The following is a 19083-nucleotide window of genomic DNA, read 5'->3' as shown; positions in this document are numbered from 1 at the left end:
CATAAGGGACACACTCTTGTCTCATAAGGGTGTCTCCAGCACAGAAGTTCTCCCAGCGTAGACAAAGTTGATCCTCACAGCCAATTGGCCTGGAGGTCAATTCCTCCCAGTGATACAAACAACAATCAAGGCTTAACTACAACAAGACTGTGCACACAGCCCACAAAGGGGTGCACCAAGAGTGTCCACCTCAGGTAACTGGGGAGGCTGAGCCACTGGGCCCTATAGGACACCTAGCACACAAAGTCACTCTGTCAACTCAGGGAAGTAGCCAAAATGTGGAGACAAAGAAACAAGTCACAAATGAAAGAAATGGAGGAAAGCAAATGACTGGATATAGAGTTCAAAACCACGGTTATAAGGTTTTTCAAGAATTTTCTAGAAAAGGCCGATAAATTTAGCGAGACCCTCAAGGATATGAAAAAGGACCAACTAGAAATTAAGCATAAGTGTAAATGAAATAAAAAAAATAAGACTGAAATAAAAAATAATATACAGAGATCCAACAGCAGACTAGAGGATCACAAGAATCAAGTCAAAGATTTGAAATACAAAGAAGCAAAAAACGCCCAACTGGAAAAGCAAAAAGAAAAAAGAATCCAAAAATATGAAGATAGTGTAAGGAGCCTCTGGGACAACTTCAAGCGTACCAACATCCGAATTATGGGGGTGCCAGAAGAAGAGAGAGAGCAAGATACTGAAAACCTATTAGAAGAAATAATGACAGAAAACTTCCCCCACCTGGTGAAAGAAATAGACTTATAAGTTCAGGAAGCACAGAGAACCCCAAACAAAAGGAATCCAAAGAGGACCACACCAAGACACATCATAATTAAAATGCCAAGAGCAAAAGACAAAGAAAGAATATTAAAAGCAGCAAGAGAAAAACAGTTAGTTACCTACAAGGGAGCACCCATACAATTGTCAGTTGATTTCTCAACAGAAACTATGCAGGCCAGACGGGAGTGGCAAGAAATATTCAAAGTGATGAATAGCAAGAACCTACAACCAAGATTACTCTACCCAGCAAAGCTATCATTCAGAATTGAAGGTCAAATAAAGAGCTTCACAGATAATAAAAAGCTAAAGGAGTCCATCACCGCCAAACCAGTATTATATGAAATGCTGAAAGGTATTCTTTAAGAAGAGGAAGAAGAAGAAAAATGTAAAGATTAAAATTATGAACAACAAATACATATCTATCAACAAGTGAATCTAGAAATCAAGTGAATAAAAAATCTGACGAACAGAATAAACTGGTGAATATAATAGAATCAGGGGTATAGAAAGGGAGTACACTGACAATTCTCGAGGGGAAAGGGATATTGGGGGTGCAGGAAGAGAGTGGACAAAAATTGTACACCTATGGATGAGGACAGTGGGGGGGGAGGGTAAGGGCATGGGGTGGGGAGCTATGGGGGGGGAAAGAGGAACAATTGTAATAATCTGAATAAAGATTTATTTAAAAAATAAATAAAAATAAAATTAAGGTGGTTTTATTTTATTCTCAGATTCCTAAGCAATATAAGTATTACTGATTTTTTTTAAAAATATATTTTATTGATATTTTACAGAGAGGAAGGGAGAGGGACAGAGAGTTAGAAACATCGATGAGAGAGAAACATTGATCAGCTGCCTCCTGCACACCTCCTACTGGGGATGTGCCCGCAACCAAGGTACGTGCCCTTGACCGGAATCGAACCTGGGACCTTTCAGTCTGCAGGCCGACGCTCTATCCACTGAGCAAAACCAGTTTTGGCAGTATTACTGATTTTTAATAACTTTTCAACATTATTAAGATGATCAGATTTATTTTTATTTATAGACAACTAAAGCATATTAACTGAATGTCTCAGCTCTAACCGCTCATATTCTTCAACAGATCCCAGTTGTCTGTGCTAAATTGTTCTTTTGCACTGTTGAGTTAAACTTGCTAATATCTTGTGTAGAATTTTTTATGTAAATCCATGTGACTGGGTTATGGTTTTCTTTGTCTATGTGCACTTTGTCTTGAAAGCAAGTCATAACAGCCTCATCAAATGAATGGAAATGTTTCTGTCTTTGTTTGTTTTTTTCATTTTTATTTTTTGATCTGCAACAATTTATGGGACTCTGTCTTGAAGACAGTCAACTCTCCAGTAGCAGATCAGAATCATATCTCCCAGGGCAAGTCATCTATGTGGTTTCCTATCTGCTGCTTCAATTTTGATAATTATTCTAGAGGCCCGGTGCATGAAATTCAAGCCTGGGGAGGGGGCTCCCCTCAGTCCAGCCTGCACCCTCTCCAATCCGGGACCCCTTGGGGGATGTTCGATCCCCAGGATCAGGCCTAAACCGGCAGTCGGACATCCCTCTCACAATCCTGGACCGCTGGCTTCTAATGGCTCACCTGCCTGGTCGCCCCTAACTACCCCACCCACCACTAGCCTGATCACTCCTCACTACCTCTGTGTGCCGACCTGGTTGCCTCCAACTGCCCCCCCCCCTGCTGGCCTGGTCACCCCCAACTGCCCCCCACTGCCAGCCTCATCGCCCCACGTAGCCTGCTTGTTCAGTCATTTGGTCGTCCCTCACTAACCACCCTGTCGGCCTGGTCGCCCCATGCAGCTTGCTTGTTTACTAATTTGGTTGTCCCTCACTAACCCCCCTGCCGGCCTGGTCGTAGGCAGCCATCTTGTGAGGGTGTGAGGGTTAATTTGCATATTACAGCTTTATTATGTAGGATTATTGTTGAAAATGTAGCTTCCTAGGTAACATTAGATTTCCAAATGTATTAGCTAAAAGTAGTTCATAGTATTCTGCGATCTTTAGACTTTCTGTTTATCTGGGTTTATATCCCTTTTCTCATCTCTAATGTTTACTGCATGCTCCTCCTTTCTTGGTCAGAATTGTGAGAAACTGTTGCTTAGTAACCTTTTTAAAAAATTAAACTAAAAATAGAGACAGAGAAACTAATTGGTGATGTGGATGTGTAATGTGCAGCAATTTGAAATTCCAATAGGCATAACTTGAAATTGAACAATTACTAGCAGGCAGAAACTAATATTACAGATGATTCTCATGAGTTTGAGGAGTGAGGATAAGTGGAGGTAGAAAGTAAATAACAGGATGCTAAATGTCTTGATATTTTTCAGGAAGCAGAAGTTACAGGTAATAATTTTTGAAATGGGTAAGAAAACATGACGGTATGTTTGCTAAAAATTTAGAGAACTTCTAGTAAAACAGTAAGAATGCTGAACTTTGGTGCGTTAGAGGAAAGAGAAAATAGAAAATTATTGTCTGCAAATAAAAAGGCAGAAGGGTACAGAAAGAAGAGACAATAATGCATGGCATGTAGCATAAACGTGGCAAGTAAAACTAAACAGGTAGAAAATAAAGTTAGGACTCAATAAAACAAAAGGATAATTTCTTAGTAATTTATCAATCAACTTACAGACTAAAAAGAATGCAGCATTCAACAAGTAGGAATTAGAGAACATATTTATTAAAAGTACATGATTAAATAAAGACATTCTCAATGATACAGTGAAATCGAATACATTTTTTTTACTTTATTTATTTTTAAATATATTTTTATTGATTTCAGAGAGGGAGAGAGAGATGAAAACATCAATGATGAGAGAATCATGGATCGGCTGCCTCCTGCACGCCCCACACAGGGATCGAGCCCACAACCTGGGCATGTGCCCTGCCCGGCTGACTTCTATACTAATAAAAGGGTAATATGCTAATTAGACCGGGAGACCTTCCAGACAAAGCCATGGTGGTGGGGCCAAGGCAGAGGTGGTTAGGGGTGATCAGGCAAGCGGAGGGGTGTGGGCAGTTGGGGACAGGCAGGCCAGCCGGGGGGAGCAGTTGGGGGTGAGCAGGCCGGCGGGGGCCATTTAGGGGTGATCAAGCTGGCAGGCAGAGTGGTTAGGGTGATCAGGCAGGCAGGCAGGTGAGCGGTTAGGAGTCAGTGGTCCCGGATTGTGAGAGAGATGTCTGACTGCCAATTTAGGCCTGATCCCACAGAGACAGTCGGACATCCCCCAAGGAGTCCCAGATTGGAGAGGGTGCAGGCCAGGCTGAAGGACACCACCCCCCATGCACTAATTTTGTGCACCGGGCCACTAGTTTGTTTAATAAATAAGGACTGTGTTATCTGTAGGAAAGAGAGAAGAGACTCCACTCCCCTCACCCCCAGGTGGGGGTGGCAGTGATGCATGGAGGGAACTTCAAGGAGACAGGAGGCTCTAACATTCACCCTTAACCTGGGTGTCAGGGCTTTGCGGGAATCAATGTTCAGATCCTCAAATTCATGTTTAGTCTCCCTAAAAGCTGGTCTTGCTGAACTCAAGATGAACTTCTCTTTCAAAATGTCCCTTCTCCTCCTCACAAGAGAAAGGCATACCTTTCACCGTCCAGAATCCTACTGTAGCATGTTTCTCCAAGATTTAAGCCTCTAAAGTGGCCAAACAGTTCAGAATAGATGATAGCAATGGTCTCTTCTTTAGTACAAGCACCACAAAGCTAATCCACTGGTCTAATTAAGTGGGGGCTTGAGTCAATTCTTATCTCCTATGTTTAATAATTAGTTCTTTTTAATCAGTTGTGTACTAGAAATTTTAAAATCCAGAGAGGAACCTGTTAGAAGGATTTAATTTCTCTTTCTTGCCCTCTCTGTGTGTGCGCACAGACATGTGTATATATGCATATAAATGTACACACACATTTTTTAAAGCATAATGAATTCTGGGGGAAAAGCAATATAAATTACAAGTTTAAGGAGAAAAGCTATGTGAAACTTGTGAAGGTCAAAGAAGAGCTTGCTCGTCTATTTTTAAACTGAGTGACAAAATGTCACTCCCTGTGATATTTATATTTCATTGGATGTGACTAAAGAGGGATGTGACTGGTCTATTTTTAAATGTCATGTACAAATATGCCAGACCTGAAACCCTGTGCAGCTTCTGAGGTGAGACACAATTAGATATACTTTTTTTTTTTTTTTTTTTTGCAAGACAAATAGCTCTCCTGCAGGAGGGTGCTCACGCACATGGTCTGGGAGCACACACACCTACACTGGATATACTTGATATTAGGTCTCTGCCTAAACAGCAAAAGCCCACAGATTCTAAGTTATTTTGAGGGAGACCGCGCTAATAATCGTGCAGTTCTGGAAGAATGCCACATGGGGGCCTATGCGAACGGACTGGCAGGAAGTTCAAAGGGAATGGATCGTCCTTCTGCTTCGGGCTGTTTAGTCTACCTTAGCGAGTTAGCGGACGTCAGCACATCTCTCTCTGGCCTCGGAGATAATCCCATGTGCTGGACCTCCAGACATCACGTGACCCCTCAAGAGACTTGCTGGTGACTCTAAGCACGTCTGGGTTAGTTACCATCACCTTTCCTGGTTCTGTCACTTCGGTTCTGTTTCTCCCATTAAGGAAGTACATTATAATGCCATTTTGACTCTCAGGCAGGAGAGTGCTTCCAAGGACTAACCCTCCACTAGCATAGAGCTGGCTCGGAACGGGCCTCCAGACTTCTTACTAATAAGGTCCAAGCCTTAACAGCTTTAAGGTTTTCTTGATTGGTGATGTGGACGAAAGGGGCCACATGCTGACCTGACAAGCTCAGGGGAGGCCTGCATGACAGTCTTGCAAACTCAGAGACCTAAAGTAACCACAAAGGATGGTCTGAAATTAAACTTTACCTAAACGCAGTTATGGTGGGCAGTTACATCCTAGGCCGGTATCTTCACTGACAAGGTCAACCTTTACCTTAACTGAGCCTATCTGTCTTTTTGCATCTATGATAACATACCCTTGTTATCTGGGTAACTTGTAACTTCCCTTTTTCTGGACCCCCTGGGGCACAACCAAATGTGGTGGGTGCCAGGACAGATACCACAAAATTCCTTCATTATCATGTTAACTAGAGGCCCGGTGCACAAAATTCGTGCACGGGGGGGGGGGGGTGTCCCTCAGCCCAGCCTGCACCCTCTCCAATCTGGGACCCCTTGAGGTATGTCCACCTGCCCATTTAGGCCCGATCCTGATAGGATCGGGCCTAAATGGGCAGTCGGACATCCCTCTCACAATCCAGGACTGCAGGCTCCCAACTGCTCTCCTGCCTGCCTGCCTGAGTGCCCCTAACCGCTTCTGCCTGCCAGCCTGATCACCTCCTAACCACTCCCCTGCCAGCCTGATCGACGCCTAATTGCTCCCCTGTGGTCCGAATGCCCCTAAATGCCCTCCCCTGATGGCCTGGTCACCCCTAAATGCCCTCCCCTGATGGCCTGGTCACCCCTAAATGCCCTCCCCTGCTGGCCTGGTTGCCCCTAACTGTCCTCCCCTGCAGGCCTGGTCACCCCTAACTGCCCTCCCCTACAGGCCTGGTCTCTCCCAACTCTCCTCCCCTGCAGGCCCGATCACCCCCAACTGCCCTCACTTGCAGGCCTGGTCCCTCCCAATTGCCCTCCCCTGCCAGCCATCTTGTGGCAGCCATCTTGTGTCCACATGGGGTGGCCATCTTTGACCACATGGGGGCAGCCATCTTGTGTGTTGGAGTGATGGTCAATTTGCATATTACCTCTTTATTATATAGGATTGTTCCTGCACCCACCTAAGTATGTGTCCATCATTTTACTTTTTATCCAATCCCAGAGGTTTCCCACCGCTTTGCTTTATCCCACCTCCTTAATCCATCACCAATAAATTTCATGTAACCCACCTATTTCCTGCTTTGATTGCAATGTATAACTACAAATGTAACCCGCCATTCTCTGGAGCATGATCTCAACTCATTGAGGTTCTGCTTCCCGGCATATGTCGACAGTTTGGCTCAAATAAACTCACAAAAATTCTTTACAAGTTTCAATAGATTTTTTACATTAACAGTATCTACAAATAAATGCTTTATCAAAGACTTTTAACTATTCAAACACAGGTAAAAGACACCCTGCTCTAGTCACAACCCATTCACAATTATGTGCATGTTCTCCCAGGAAATCCCATTTCCTAGTGGGAAGACATTAAAATGTTCAAGTACATTCACAGAGCAAATATCTAAATGATTCTCATTTAAATACTATTTAATGGGAAAGAGTGGATTATGCACTAGAAGGTGATTATAGTAACATTAAATTACTGTTTTACTCATACTAAGAGACTTTATTTTAAAAAAAAAACTATTACAGAGAGAGGAAGATAGCTGCCGACAGGAAGGCGGACTGCAAGATAGTGTGGAGTGAGAAAACAAAGGGAGAGTGTGTGGTCGCATGGGGAGTGTTTGTTGGTGAGTTGAGGGACAGCTATATTCCAGGAGACTGTGGGGGACTGCTGGACGGGGCTCCCCTGACCGGGCAGCCCCCACTGCTGCTGGGTTCCCTCCAGAGCAACCCGCTCAGACGCGGAGACTGCGCCATCTTGAAGGGGAAAGTGGATGTTATCAGAGGCCTGAAAAGCCCAGGGAATCTACAAATACGGCACCCACTGAACAGCTGCGAACCTGAGAACACCAAGTGGCATAAGCACGCCGATTCAGAGGAGCTCTACACTCCCTCACAGAAAGGTCAGCTTTTGCCTGGGATAAGGTGAGGTCTGTGGTCCTGGCAGGAGAGAGAACACGTACATGGGAGCTGGAGGACCGGGGGGAAGTCTGTGCCTAGAAAAATCCGTGGCTGTTGGGGCTGGCATGATCCGTGAATGTGGAAGGGGGTCCGCAGAGCTGCTAACAGAAGGGAACCCTAAAAAGCAACCCACTTTGATCTGGGCGCAAAAGGACAGCCTAAAAATTTTAAAAGTGTGCCGGCTGCTTAGACCCAAGGGGAAAAAAGACTGCACAGACTTGTGCACAGCCCCGGAGTTCGCACCCTTACTCAGGCTCTTTTTTTTATTTATTTTTTAATTATTATTTTTTCCTCTTTAAATCCTTGCTTCTGATTACTAAGCCCAATACATAGGATCACCCAATTGGGGACAATCTAAGAGACTGCAGGAGAAAGTTGTTTTTCTGGAACCTGGGGATCAGAGCAGGGAATAGCCATCAGAGAACCAGCTCTGGGGCAACCCACTCCCCCAAACCGGTATTAAGTGCCATAGGGAAAACAAATCTAAACACCAGCTAGAGAGGGCCTATAGACCTGGAGGTCAATCCAGAAACACTGCCACCCAGGGGTTGAATCACAAATTGACTCTTGTGTAAACACAAATAAAGGCATAGAAGAAATAAGGACGTACTGCCTGCTTAAAAATCAGGACTGTCTTACAACACTGAGGAGCAGTGGAATGCAGGGAACTTCAATACTGTTCTGACTAGGAAACAGGCGTGCCAAACAGAACAGCAGAGGAAGTGAATGACCTTCACTACTGCACATTTTTATTTATTTTTTCATCTTTTACTTAAGAAACTAAATTTTTTTCCCTCGCTTGATTTTACCTTTTTAATTATTACATTTTTATTTTCAATCAGTATTATTACTATTACTATTTTACCTTTGTTTTTTTTAAGTGTCATTTTATTTTCTCTTTATTTTACTTTGGGATTAGTGTTCTGCATTCTATTTTCATCTTTCCTTTAGCATCATTTTACTCTATCTCAACTTTACCTTTATGCCATCACTCTCTTACTCACTTTTCCCCTTTTGTTGTCCTGTTTCTGTTACCCTATTCTTGCTTTAGATTCTCCCTATTCCTTCTTTTTACCCCCTGTTAAAATTCCACCCTACTTATATATCTAATTTCCAATCCCCTGCTCCAAGTCCATACACACCTCTCTCTTCTCTTTCTTCACTATCAAAAAAAAAATTTTATTTTATTTTTTTATTTTTTTCTCTCTGTCCTTTTGTTGTTGTTTGCTTGATTGTTGATTATATCGATTGTTTATGCTTGTTTGTGAAATTGTTTTGCTTTTTCTTTTTGTTTGTTTTTTGCTTCTGTTTTCCCTCACCTCACTTGATATTACTTGTTGTTTGTGGTATGCATTCATCTCCAGGTACTTGTTGCTGGCATGTGTTGGAATTAGTGGCTGTTCTATTGGAGTTTTCTCCCCATATATATATAGTTTTTTTCCCATCTTCATTCTTATTCTCTCTCTTTTCTCTCTTACTTTTTTTTCCTCTACCCAATTTCATTTTTACACTCTGTTTCTTTTCTTTTTTCCTTTTTCTCTTCTCCTTTCTCTCCTATCCTCTAATTCGCCTTTCTCTAGTGGTCACCTTTATTTGGGGTTATTAATATCATGAATACATTTGTGTTCAGAGCCTTATGCATTGTACCTTGTTGTGTTGTATTTTGTCCTTTAAATCAACGCAGGAGAGAGAGAACTACATAACCAGACACCCAGAAAACAGAGATCATGGGGAGACAAAGAAACAGCCCACATATGAAAGAAAAGCAGGCATCACCAGAAAAGGAAGTAAACAAAATGGAGGCAAGCAACCTGTCAGAGAAAGAATTCAGAGAAATGGTCATAAGGTGGCTGAAAAGAATGGAAGACAAATTCGACAATATGTTGAAGAACAAAAAGGAAATGAAGAAGAACCAAGAAGAAATGAAAAATAACATCGTTGTTGTAAAGAACTCAATAGAAAGTATCAAGAGTAGACTAGAAGAAGCAGAGGACCACATCAGTGAGCTAGAAGACAAGGTAGAAAAAATACCCAAGTAGAGCAGCTTCTAGAAAAAAAAATTAAAAAGCAGGAGGAGAGCCTAAGGGAACTTTGGGACAACACGAAACAAAACAACATCCACATAATAGGGGTTCCAGAAGGAGAGTAAACTGAGCAAGGAATAGAAAACCTGTCTGAAGAAATAATGACAGAAAACTCCCCTGATATAGGAAAGAAAAAACCCACACAAATCCAAGAACCTCACAGAGTCCTAAGCAAAATGAACCCGAAAAGACTGATGCCAAGGCACATTATAATTAAATTGGCAAACACCAACGACAAAGTAAGAATCTTAAAAGCCAGAGAGAGACAGAAAGTTACCTACAAAGGATCCCCCATCAGAATAGCGACTGATTTCTCAACAGAAACACATCAGGCCAGAAGAGAATGGAATGAAATATACAAAGTCATGCAAAGGAAGGGTCTTAATCCAAGAATACTGTACCCAGCAAGACTATCAATCAAAATTGAAGGTGAAATCAGGAGCTTCACACACAAAAAAGGACTAAGGGAATTTATTACCACCAAACCAGCAATGCAAGAAATGCTAAAGGGTCTGCTGTAAAAAAAAGAAATAGGAAGCGAAGAAGGAACGCAGGGGTAAAGAATAAAAATGGCGACAAACAAGTATGTATCAATAATAACTTTAAATGTAAATGGATTAAATGCCCCAATCAAAAGACATAGGGTAACGGATTGGATAAGAAAACATGACCCATACATCTGCTGTCTACAAGAAACTCACCTCAGAACAAAAGACACACACAGACTGAGGGTGAAGGGGTGGAAAAAGGTTTTTCAGGTGAAAGGAAATGAAAAAAAAGCTGGGGTAGCAATAGTTATATCTGACAAATTAGATCTCAAAATTAAGGACATAAAAAGAGATAAGGAAGGCCACTTCATAATACTAAAGGGAGCAATCAGACAAGAATAACCCTGGTAAACATATACGCACCCAATACAGGAGCACCCAAATACATAAAAAGACTCCTGGAAGATATCAAGGGAGAGATTGACAGCAATACAATCATAGTAGGAGACTTTAACACACCACTATCACCATTGGACAAATCCTCTAAACAAAAAATCAGCAAAGAGACATTAATCCTAAATGACTCACTAGATCAGATGGAATTAATTGACATCTTCAGAACATTTTACCACAAAGCCACAGAATATACATTCTTCTCAAGTGCACATGGGTCATATTCAAAGATAGACAATATACTGGGTCACAGGCAAAGTCTCTTCAAATTAAAGAAGATAGAAAGCATATCAAGCATCTTCTCAGATCACAGTGGCATAAAACTGGAAATCAACTATAATAAAAACAATCCAAAAAAATCAAACACATGGAGACTAAGCAACATGCTATTAAACAATGACTGGGTTACCAGAGAGATCAAAGAATAAATAAAAAACATCATGGCAACAAATGACAATGAAAACACAACAATCCAAAATCTATGGGACACAGCAAAAGCAGTCTTGAGAGGGAAGTTCATAGCTCTACAAGCCTACTGCAAAAAAACAAGAAACAATGGTAATAAATTACCTAACCCTACAACTCAAAGAGTTAGAAAGAGAGCAACAAGAAAAGCCCAGTGTAAGCAGAAGGAAGGAAATAATAAAGATCAGAGCAGAGATAAACAACATTGAGACCAAAAAAAAATACAAAAGGTCAACAAAACCAAGAGCTGGTTCTTTGAAAGGATAAACAAGATTGATGAACCTCTAGCCAGGCTCACCAAGAAGCAAAGAGAGAGGACCCAAATAAACAAAATCAGAAATGAAACAGGTGAAATAACAATAGACCCCACTGAAATACAAAGGATTGTTTAAAAATACTATGAACAACTCTATTCCAACAAACTAGACAACCTGGAGGAAATGGATATATTCCTAGAAAAATATAATCTTCCAAAACTCAATCAGGAAGAATCTAAACATCTCAATAGGCCAATAATTATGGAAGAAATTGAAGCAGTCATCAAAAAGCTTCCAGCAAACAAAAGCCCGGGGCCAGACAACTTCACAGGGGAGTTTTAACAAACATTCAAGGAAGAACTAAACCTATCCTCCTCAGACTATTCCAAAAAAATTCAAGAGGAAGGAACACTTCCAAACTCATTCTATGAAGCCAGCATCAACCTAATACCAAAACCAGATAAAGACAACACAATGAAAAAGAATTATAGGCCAATATCCCTCATGAACATAGATGCCAAAATCCTCAACAAAATTATAGCAAATCGAATCCAGCAGTACATCAGAAAGATCATACACCATGACCAAGCAGGATTTATCCCAGGGATGCAAGGATGGTACAATATCCGCAAATCAATAAACGTGATACATCACATAAACAAACTGAGAGATAAAAATCACATAGTCCAGTGGTTGACAAACTGTGGCTCGTGAGCCGCCGCCGTTTGCCGCTCTGTTGACTAATGAGTTTGCCGACCACTGGGATAGGGGCTTAATCACAAGGAACAACAATAGCCTGTAATTATTGGAATCGAGAGTCTAGGTCAGTGGTCAGCAAACTCATTAGTCAACAGAGCGGCAAACCACGGCTCGCGAGCCACATATGGCTCGCGAGCCGCAGTTTGTCGACCACTGACATAGTCATATCAATTGATGCAGAAAAAGCATTTGACAAAATCCAACACCCTTTCTTGATAAAAACTCGCAGCAAAGTGGGAATAGAAGGATCATACCTCAACATAATAAAAGCCATAAATGAAAAACCCACAGCCAACATCATACTCAATGGACAAAAACTAAAACCATTTCTCCTAAGAACAGGAACAAGACAGGGATGCCCACTCTCACCACTCCTGTTCGACATAGTACTGGAAGCATTAGCCATTGCAATTAGACAAGAAGAAGAAATAAAAGGCATCCAAATTGGAAAAGAAGAAGAAAAGCTGTCCTTATTTGCAGATGACATGATATTGTACATAAACCCCGAAAGACTCCATCAAAAAACTATTAGACTTAATAAATGAATTCGGCAAGGTAGCAGGATACAAAATTAATGCCAAGAAATCTATGGCATTTCTATACACCAATAGTGAACTTACAGAAAGAGAGACTTAAAAAGCAATCCCATTTACCATCATACCAAAAAAATTAAGATACCTAGGAATAAACTTAACTAAGGAGGTAAAAGACCTATACTCAGAAAACTACAGGACACTGAAAAAAGAGATAGAGGAAGACGTAAACAGATGGAAGAACATACCATGTTCATGGATTGGTAGAATCAACATTATTAAAATGTCCATACTACCCAAAGCAATCTATAGATTCAATGCACTCGCCATTAAAATACCAACAGCATATTTCACAGACCTAGAAAGAACTCTCCAAAAATTCATCTGGAATAAAAAAAGACCCCAGATAGCCACAGCAATCCTGAGAAAGAAGAACAAAGTAGGTGTGATCTCAATACCAGATTTCAAGCTGTATTACAAGGCCACTGTTCTCAAAACTGCCTGGTACTGGCACAAGAACAGACATATAGACCAATGGAATAGAATAGAGAACCCAGATATCAACCCAAACCACTATGCTCAATAAATATTTGACAAAGGAGGCATGAGCATACAATGGAGTCAAGACAGTCTCTTCAATAAATGGTGTTGGGAAAATTGGACAGATACATGCAAAAAAAATGAAACTAGATCACCAACTTACACCATATACAAAAATAAACTCAAAATGGATAAAGGACTTAAACATAAGACGGGAAACCATAAAAATACTAGAGGAATCCACAGGCAGCGAAATCTCAGACATATGCTGAAGCAATTTCTTCACAGATACCACTCCTAGGGCAATGAAAGCTAAAGAGAAAATAAACAAATGGGACGACATCAAAATAAAAAGCTTTTGCACAGTGAAAGAAACCATCAACAAAACAACAAGAAAGCCCACTGTATGGGAGAACATATTTGCAAATGGTATCACTGATAAAGGTTTAATTTCCAACATCTACAGGGAACTTATACAACTTAATAAAAGGAAGATAAATGATCCAATAAAAAAATGGGCAACGGACCTAAATAGAATCTTTTCTAAAGAAGACAGAAGGAAGGCCAAGAGACATATGAAAACATGCCCAAAGTCACTAATTATCTATCTGAGAGATGCAAATCAAAACGACAATGCGGTACCATCTCACACCTGTCAGAATGGCTATCATCAACAAACGACAAGTGCTGGCGAGGATGTGGAGAAAAAGGTACCCTTGTGCACTGCTGGTGGGAATGCAGACTGGTGCAGCCACTGTGGAGAACAGTATGGAGTTTCCTTAAAAAACTAAAAATGGAACTCCCATTTGACCCAGTAATCCCACTTCTAGGAATATATCCCAAGAAACTAGAAACACCAATCAGAAAGGATATATGCACCCCTATGTTTATAGCAGCACAATTCACCATAGCTAAGATTTGGAAACAGCCTAAATGCCCATCAGCAAATGAGTGGATTAGAAAACTATGGTACATCTACACAATGGAGTACTACGCTGCTATAAAAAAGAAGAAATTCTTACCATTTACAGCAGCATGAATGGACCTGGAGAGCATTATGTTAAGTGAAATAAGCCAGGCAATGAAAGAAAAATACCACATGATCTCACACATTTATGGAAAATATAGAACATTATAACCTGATGAACAAAAAGATAGATTCAATAATTTAGTCCTGGCTGGCATTGCTCAGTGGTTAGAACAGACTGTCAAATTACAGCGGGAAGGCTGGGGAGTGTTGGGGAGGGAGGAGAAGAGATCAACCAAAGGACTTGTATGCATGCATATAAGCACACCAATGGACACAAGACACTGGGGGAGTAGGATGAGGGCATGCGATAGGGGGTGGGAGGCTGGGGGAAGGTCAATGGAGAGGAAAAAAAAGGAGATATATGTACTACTATATGTAATACTTTAAACAATAAAAAAAAAAACTGGAAAAAAGCTGTTACAAAGTAAAATACTCTTTCAATGCTTTTCTTGATCATTGTGACAGAAACACCATGGAAAATTGCTACAGACGTTCATTAATGTTCATTAATCTGGACTATTTCTAACTTCAGTTCACCATTTGAGTTGAACGTAGAATGGACTAAGTGATAAGTAAAAAGCAATGACAAACGTAGATGGAAGTGAAAATGCATTGATGGGTGTGCTTAGGGACTTCTTCTTTCCTTAACTGTGGCTCCAACACAATGTGAGGATCGAACTTGGCCTTTCCCTTCATATTTCCAACATACCATGAGATTTCCTGGATCATGTCTACAGAAAAACTAAAGTATGGCCCTAGCCAGTGTGGTTCAGTGGTTGGGCGTCATCCTGTGCACTTAAGAGGTCACGGTTCCATTCCCGATCAGGGCACATACCCAGGTTGCCAGCTTGATCCCCAGTGGAGGGCGTGCAGGAGGCAGCTGACTGATGTTTCACTCTCACATCGATGTTTCTCTCTCTCTCCCTCTCCCTTCCTCTCTTTCTAATAATCAGCTTGTTGTTTTATTTTTTAGAAAAGGAAGAAAAGAAAAGGAAAACTAAAGTATGAACAATATAACAGTCTCAAACAGCAATGTTCTTTAATGGCTGATTTTAAATAAGGAAATTCCTTGGGAATGTAATGTATATATATGTGTGTGTGTGTATGTGTTCAAATGGAGGAAGGAGTGTGAGAAAGGAAACAAAATGAATCACTGACAAAGTTCAAGTGGGCATCTAAGGTAGGCTTGTCCTACTTGCCTCTACGGACTACATTTTCAAAGCTGGAAATCCATGTCACATTGCAATTGTGGACACTGAGAATGTCATTACCAATAATGCACTCACTGGCCAGGGGGTAACTGGAATTGTAACTAGGTCCAAAACTGAGCAGTCACTTATAGTATCTGAGTAACAGAAAACAAACTTTGAATTAAAACATTATAAAAATAATTTTGAATTTTTATTAAAATAAAAATAATTTAGTCCTGGCTGGCATTGCTCAGTGGTTAGAGCATCAGCCTATGCACCAAAGGGTGGAGGGCTTGCTTCTGGTCAAGGGCATGTACCTGGGTTGAAGGTTCGCTCCCCAACCCTAGTCGGAGCTCATGCTCGAGGCAACCAATCCAATGTGTCTCTCTCCCATCCATGTTTCTCTCTCCCTCCCTCCCTCCCTCCCTTCCACTCTCTCTGAGAAAACAATGGGAAAAATATCCTGAGGTGAGGATTAACAAAATAAATAAATAAAATAGAAATACTTTAAAAAATAAAAATGTATCCTGCATAGAAAAACTAGTTAAATTTATATACACAGATGTATAAAAAAGGGTATAGCTTAAAATCCAAACCACTATTCGTAACCTACTATGAGCTGGACAGTGTGTGTGCATTAGCTGAAACATCCTAGCCCTCTACACGGAAGACGTTCCAGATATTTGCACACTCACTGTACACGTGCACAAAGCCTCAAACCCCTGCATGGCTGGAGGAGGCCACAGGAGGGGACCTGCCTCTTCATGTCAGCTCTCACAGTGGGAACAAGCATCCTCCTTCAGGCTGGTGAGGGCCGAGTGATCACTGGGCCTGGGGCTGCGTGAGCCTGGGAGCCCGTGGATGCTCCAGCAGACGCGCACAGCCTCTGCACTCAGGAAAGCTAGGCACCAGCGTGGGGCCATCGAGGCGGTGAAAGTGCCCACAGAGAACGCACAGGGAAGGCAAAGACAAAAGGCAGCTGGAGACTGCCAAGGCTGGCCGTCTGCAAGCCCGGGAGCTGGACGAAGGCAGAGCAGCATCTAGTTCGGCCTCAGCTCGGAAGCCAAGGTGCAGGGCTTGCTGTCAGAGAGTTTACAGAGCGTCACTGCCCTGTACACTGAGAGCCACTCACTCTCACTAACTCCACAGCCTCTCACAGCGACAGCAGGAGACAGACACCACGCAGGAAAGGCTAGCTTAGCCCCTGCTGACAGCAGTATATGGAGTCAAGAGTTATTACACGACTAGAGGCCCAGTGCATGGGTTGGGTCTCTAGCGCTACTGGTTGCCGGCTGGGGCCTCCCTTCCCCACCTGCCGGCTGGGGCCTTCCTTTGTTCCACACTGCCCCCTGGTGGTCAGCGAGCGATCGAACACCCAGTCGGTCGGTCGAACTCCCAAGGAGACACTTTGCATATTAGGTTTTTATATATATAGCTTTGTTATTAAATAAAAGCTACATGTGTATGTGACATATTGTATGTCTCTTGTGAGAAGACAGAAAATTTTATATTTATATACTCTACTTAGTATTCTTTACAATTCAGAATGAGATTTGTAAATTAATTTTCAAGAAATAACTCATTGGAACAAGGCTTTAAAGTGCCCAGCTGAGTAATCAGGCTCCCTTACCTGTAGCCGAGCTGCCGACAGGTCACAGCCGCGTCCCTGTCAGTCCAGCCGTCATCACAAATGGTTCCCCACTGGCCCTTGAGGAAAACCTCCACTCGCCCCTCTCTCTCATTTTCTCCGTCCACCAGTCTGATGGGAAAACCTAGGGCATGAACCAAAAGTATCAGGGAAGCCAAACACGCAAACGGAACTAACGCAAGAGACTTCCCCAAACACTACTTGTTTTTAAAGGCAGCTCTCAGTCAGCTGGGCAATGGAGAGAGAAGGGACAACAAAAACTATCCACTCTGGCTTATCCTTTGAAGCTGTGAGGTCATTGCTCAGCTCTGCAGTTCCAGCACTTGAAGCGGCAGCAGAGGGAGGGCAGGCGCCAGCTGCTGGGGAAGAAGGGAGGTAGGGAGGGGGGGCGGGAGGGACACTGTAAAGTCGTGCATCTCCCGCCGGCGTGGCTCAGTAGTTGAGTGCCAACCTAGGAACCAGGAGGTCACGGTTTGATTCCTGGTCAGGGGGCATACGCCCAGGTTGCGGGCTCAATCCCCAGTGTGAGGAGGCAGCCAATCCATGATTCTTTCTCATCATTGATGTTTCTATCTAACCCTTCCTCTCTGATATCAAAAAATACATATATTTAAAAAATAAAATAAAATGAAGTCGAGCCTGATTTTATTACCACTAACTTCTAAGTAGTAAGACATTAACTTGAAGCTGTGCTATTTCGTGCCTGTTCGCTCACTGTGAACAGCTCCGCTAAGACCTTCAGAAAGCATGAACAGACACGCTGGCCTGCCGAGGCGGAAAACAAGGGCGGTCACAGGGAGCACCTCAGACCTCCTCCTGCTGCTGCCAAAGGAGGCTTACGTCATACAGACGGCAGGCTGCAGGAGCTGAGCGCCTGACCTCAAGCAAATGCAGACATGAGTGGTTTCCCGTGTCTGCCAATGCCGGGAGTGGTGTGCAGCTAGCCCACTGTGCTTTCATGTTCTCAGGGTTAAACTGTGAGGCTGTGGGGTGGGCCCTAATCCAATACGACGGGTGTCCCCATAAAAAGGGGAATGTGGACAGACAGACCCAGAGGCAGAGACACAGGGACAAGCGGCAGTGCCCAGCCACAGAGAGGCCTGACGCAGTCGCTCCCTCCCAGGCCTGGAGGAACCACTGCTGCCCACACCTTGATCTTGGCCTTGCAGCCTCCATGCTGAGACAGCTGCCTGCTGGGTAAGCCCGCAGGCAGTGTGCCTGTTACGGCAGCCCCAGCGAACCAGGCACACGCTTTCCGTTACCTAGTTACTAGTACTAGAAGGGTCTCTGGCATCAGGCCCTGAGACCACAGTGAGGCCACAGGGGACACAATGATGCATGCTTGCAGACTACGGCAGTGGGGACGCAGCTGATGAAGGAAGGTCACTCGGTAGGTGTTCCACACCAACACAGAAGCACTGAAGAGACGTTTGCTAATGACAGAAAGCGCTTGGTGGCTCCTCCATCCGTCCTCGCCCCCCTCCTGTGTGCCTGTGACTGGTTCTCCAGTCCTGTCTGCTCTGTGCTCTGCTGGGCCCGGCATCGCAGCAGAACCAAGCTCCACCAACTTCCCCGAGCCACCGCCTCACCGGCCTTCCTCCCAGAGCTACTTCACTAACCAAGGCCACTGCTGTTAAACGTTCCCTCCGTCATACACTGCCAGGCAGAAAGTGTCTACTGAACGACTGCTCATTTTGAGAACCGTCTTATTCACATTTAAAGTTGAGGTGCACAGTCACCCCTCAAACAGGAAGAGTCCTGCGCTCATTATCTCGGGGCCCAAGATGCTGTTCACTGCGCCATCCACGGTCTCCGGAGGTCCTGTCAAAGGCAGTTCTTTGTCATACGTGGGAGGAAGGACCTCCTTAGAGAATAAACAGGCCTGTCAGTCTATGAAAAGAGCAGCTGTGGCTCCAACGACGTTCATCACAGATGGAGAGAGAATGGACACATCACGAAGCAGCCCAGAGTCACTAGGACGCCTATTTTACTAATAACGATCACCCTCAGCTTTCTGATTT

At 43.0% G+C, this 19083-nt stretch overlaps 1 protein-coding gene across 1 annotated transcript in view; it reads right to left on the bottom strand.

Moving 5' to 3' along the window:
- PRSS12 (serine protease 12) overlaps nt 1–19083 on the bottom strand; it is an 83456-nt gene that overhangs the window by 18054 nt on the left and 46319 nt on the right. Inside the window, 1 exon segment of the mRNA XM_080674729.1 lies at nt 17045–17186. Within this exon segment, the coding sequence (XP_080530855.1) occupies nt 17045–17186 (142 nt within the window).

This window comes from Plecotus auritus, assembly GCF_963455305.1.
Source record: "Plecotus auritus genome assembly, chromosome: 6".
NCBI lineage: Eukaryota > Metazoa > Chordata > Mammalia > Chiroptera > Vespertilionidae > Plecotus > Plecotus auritus.
The sequence above is the reverse complement of the archived record's forward strand: the minus strand, read 5'-3'. Positions and strand labels throughout refer to the sequence as shown.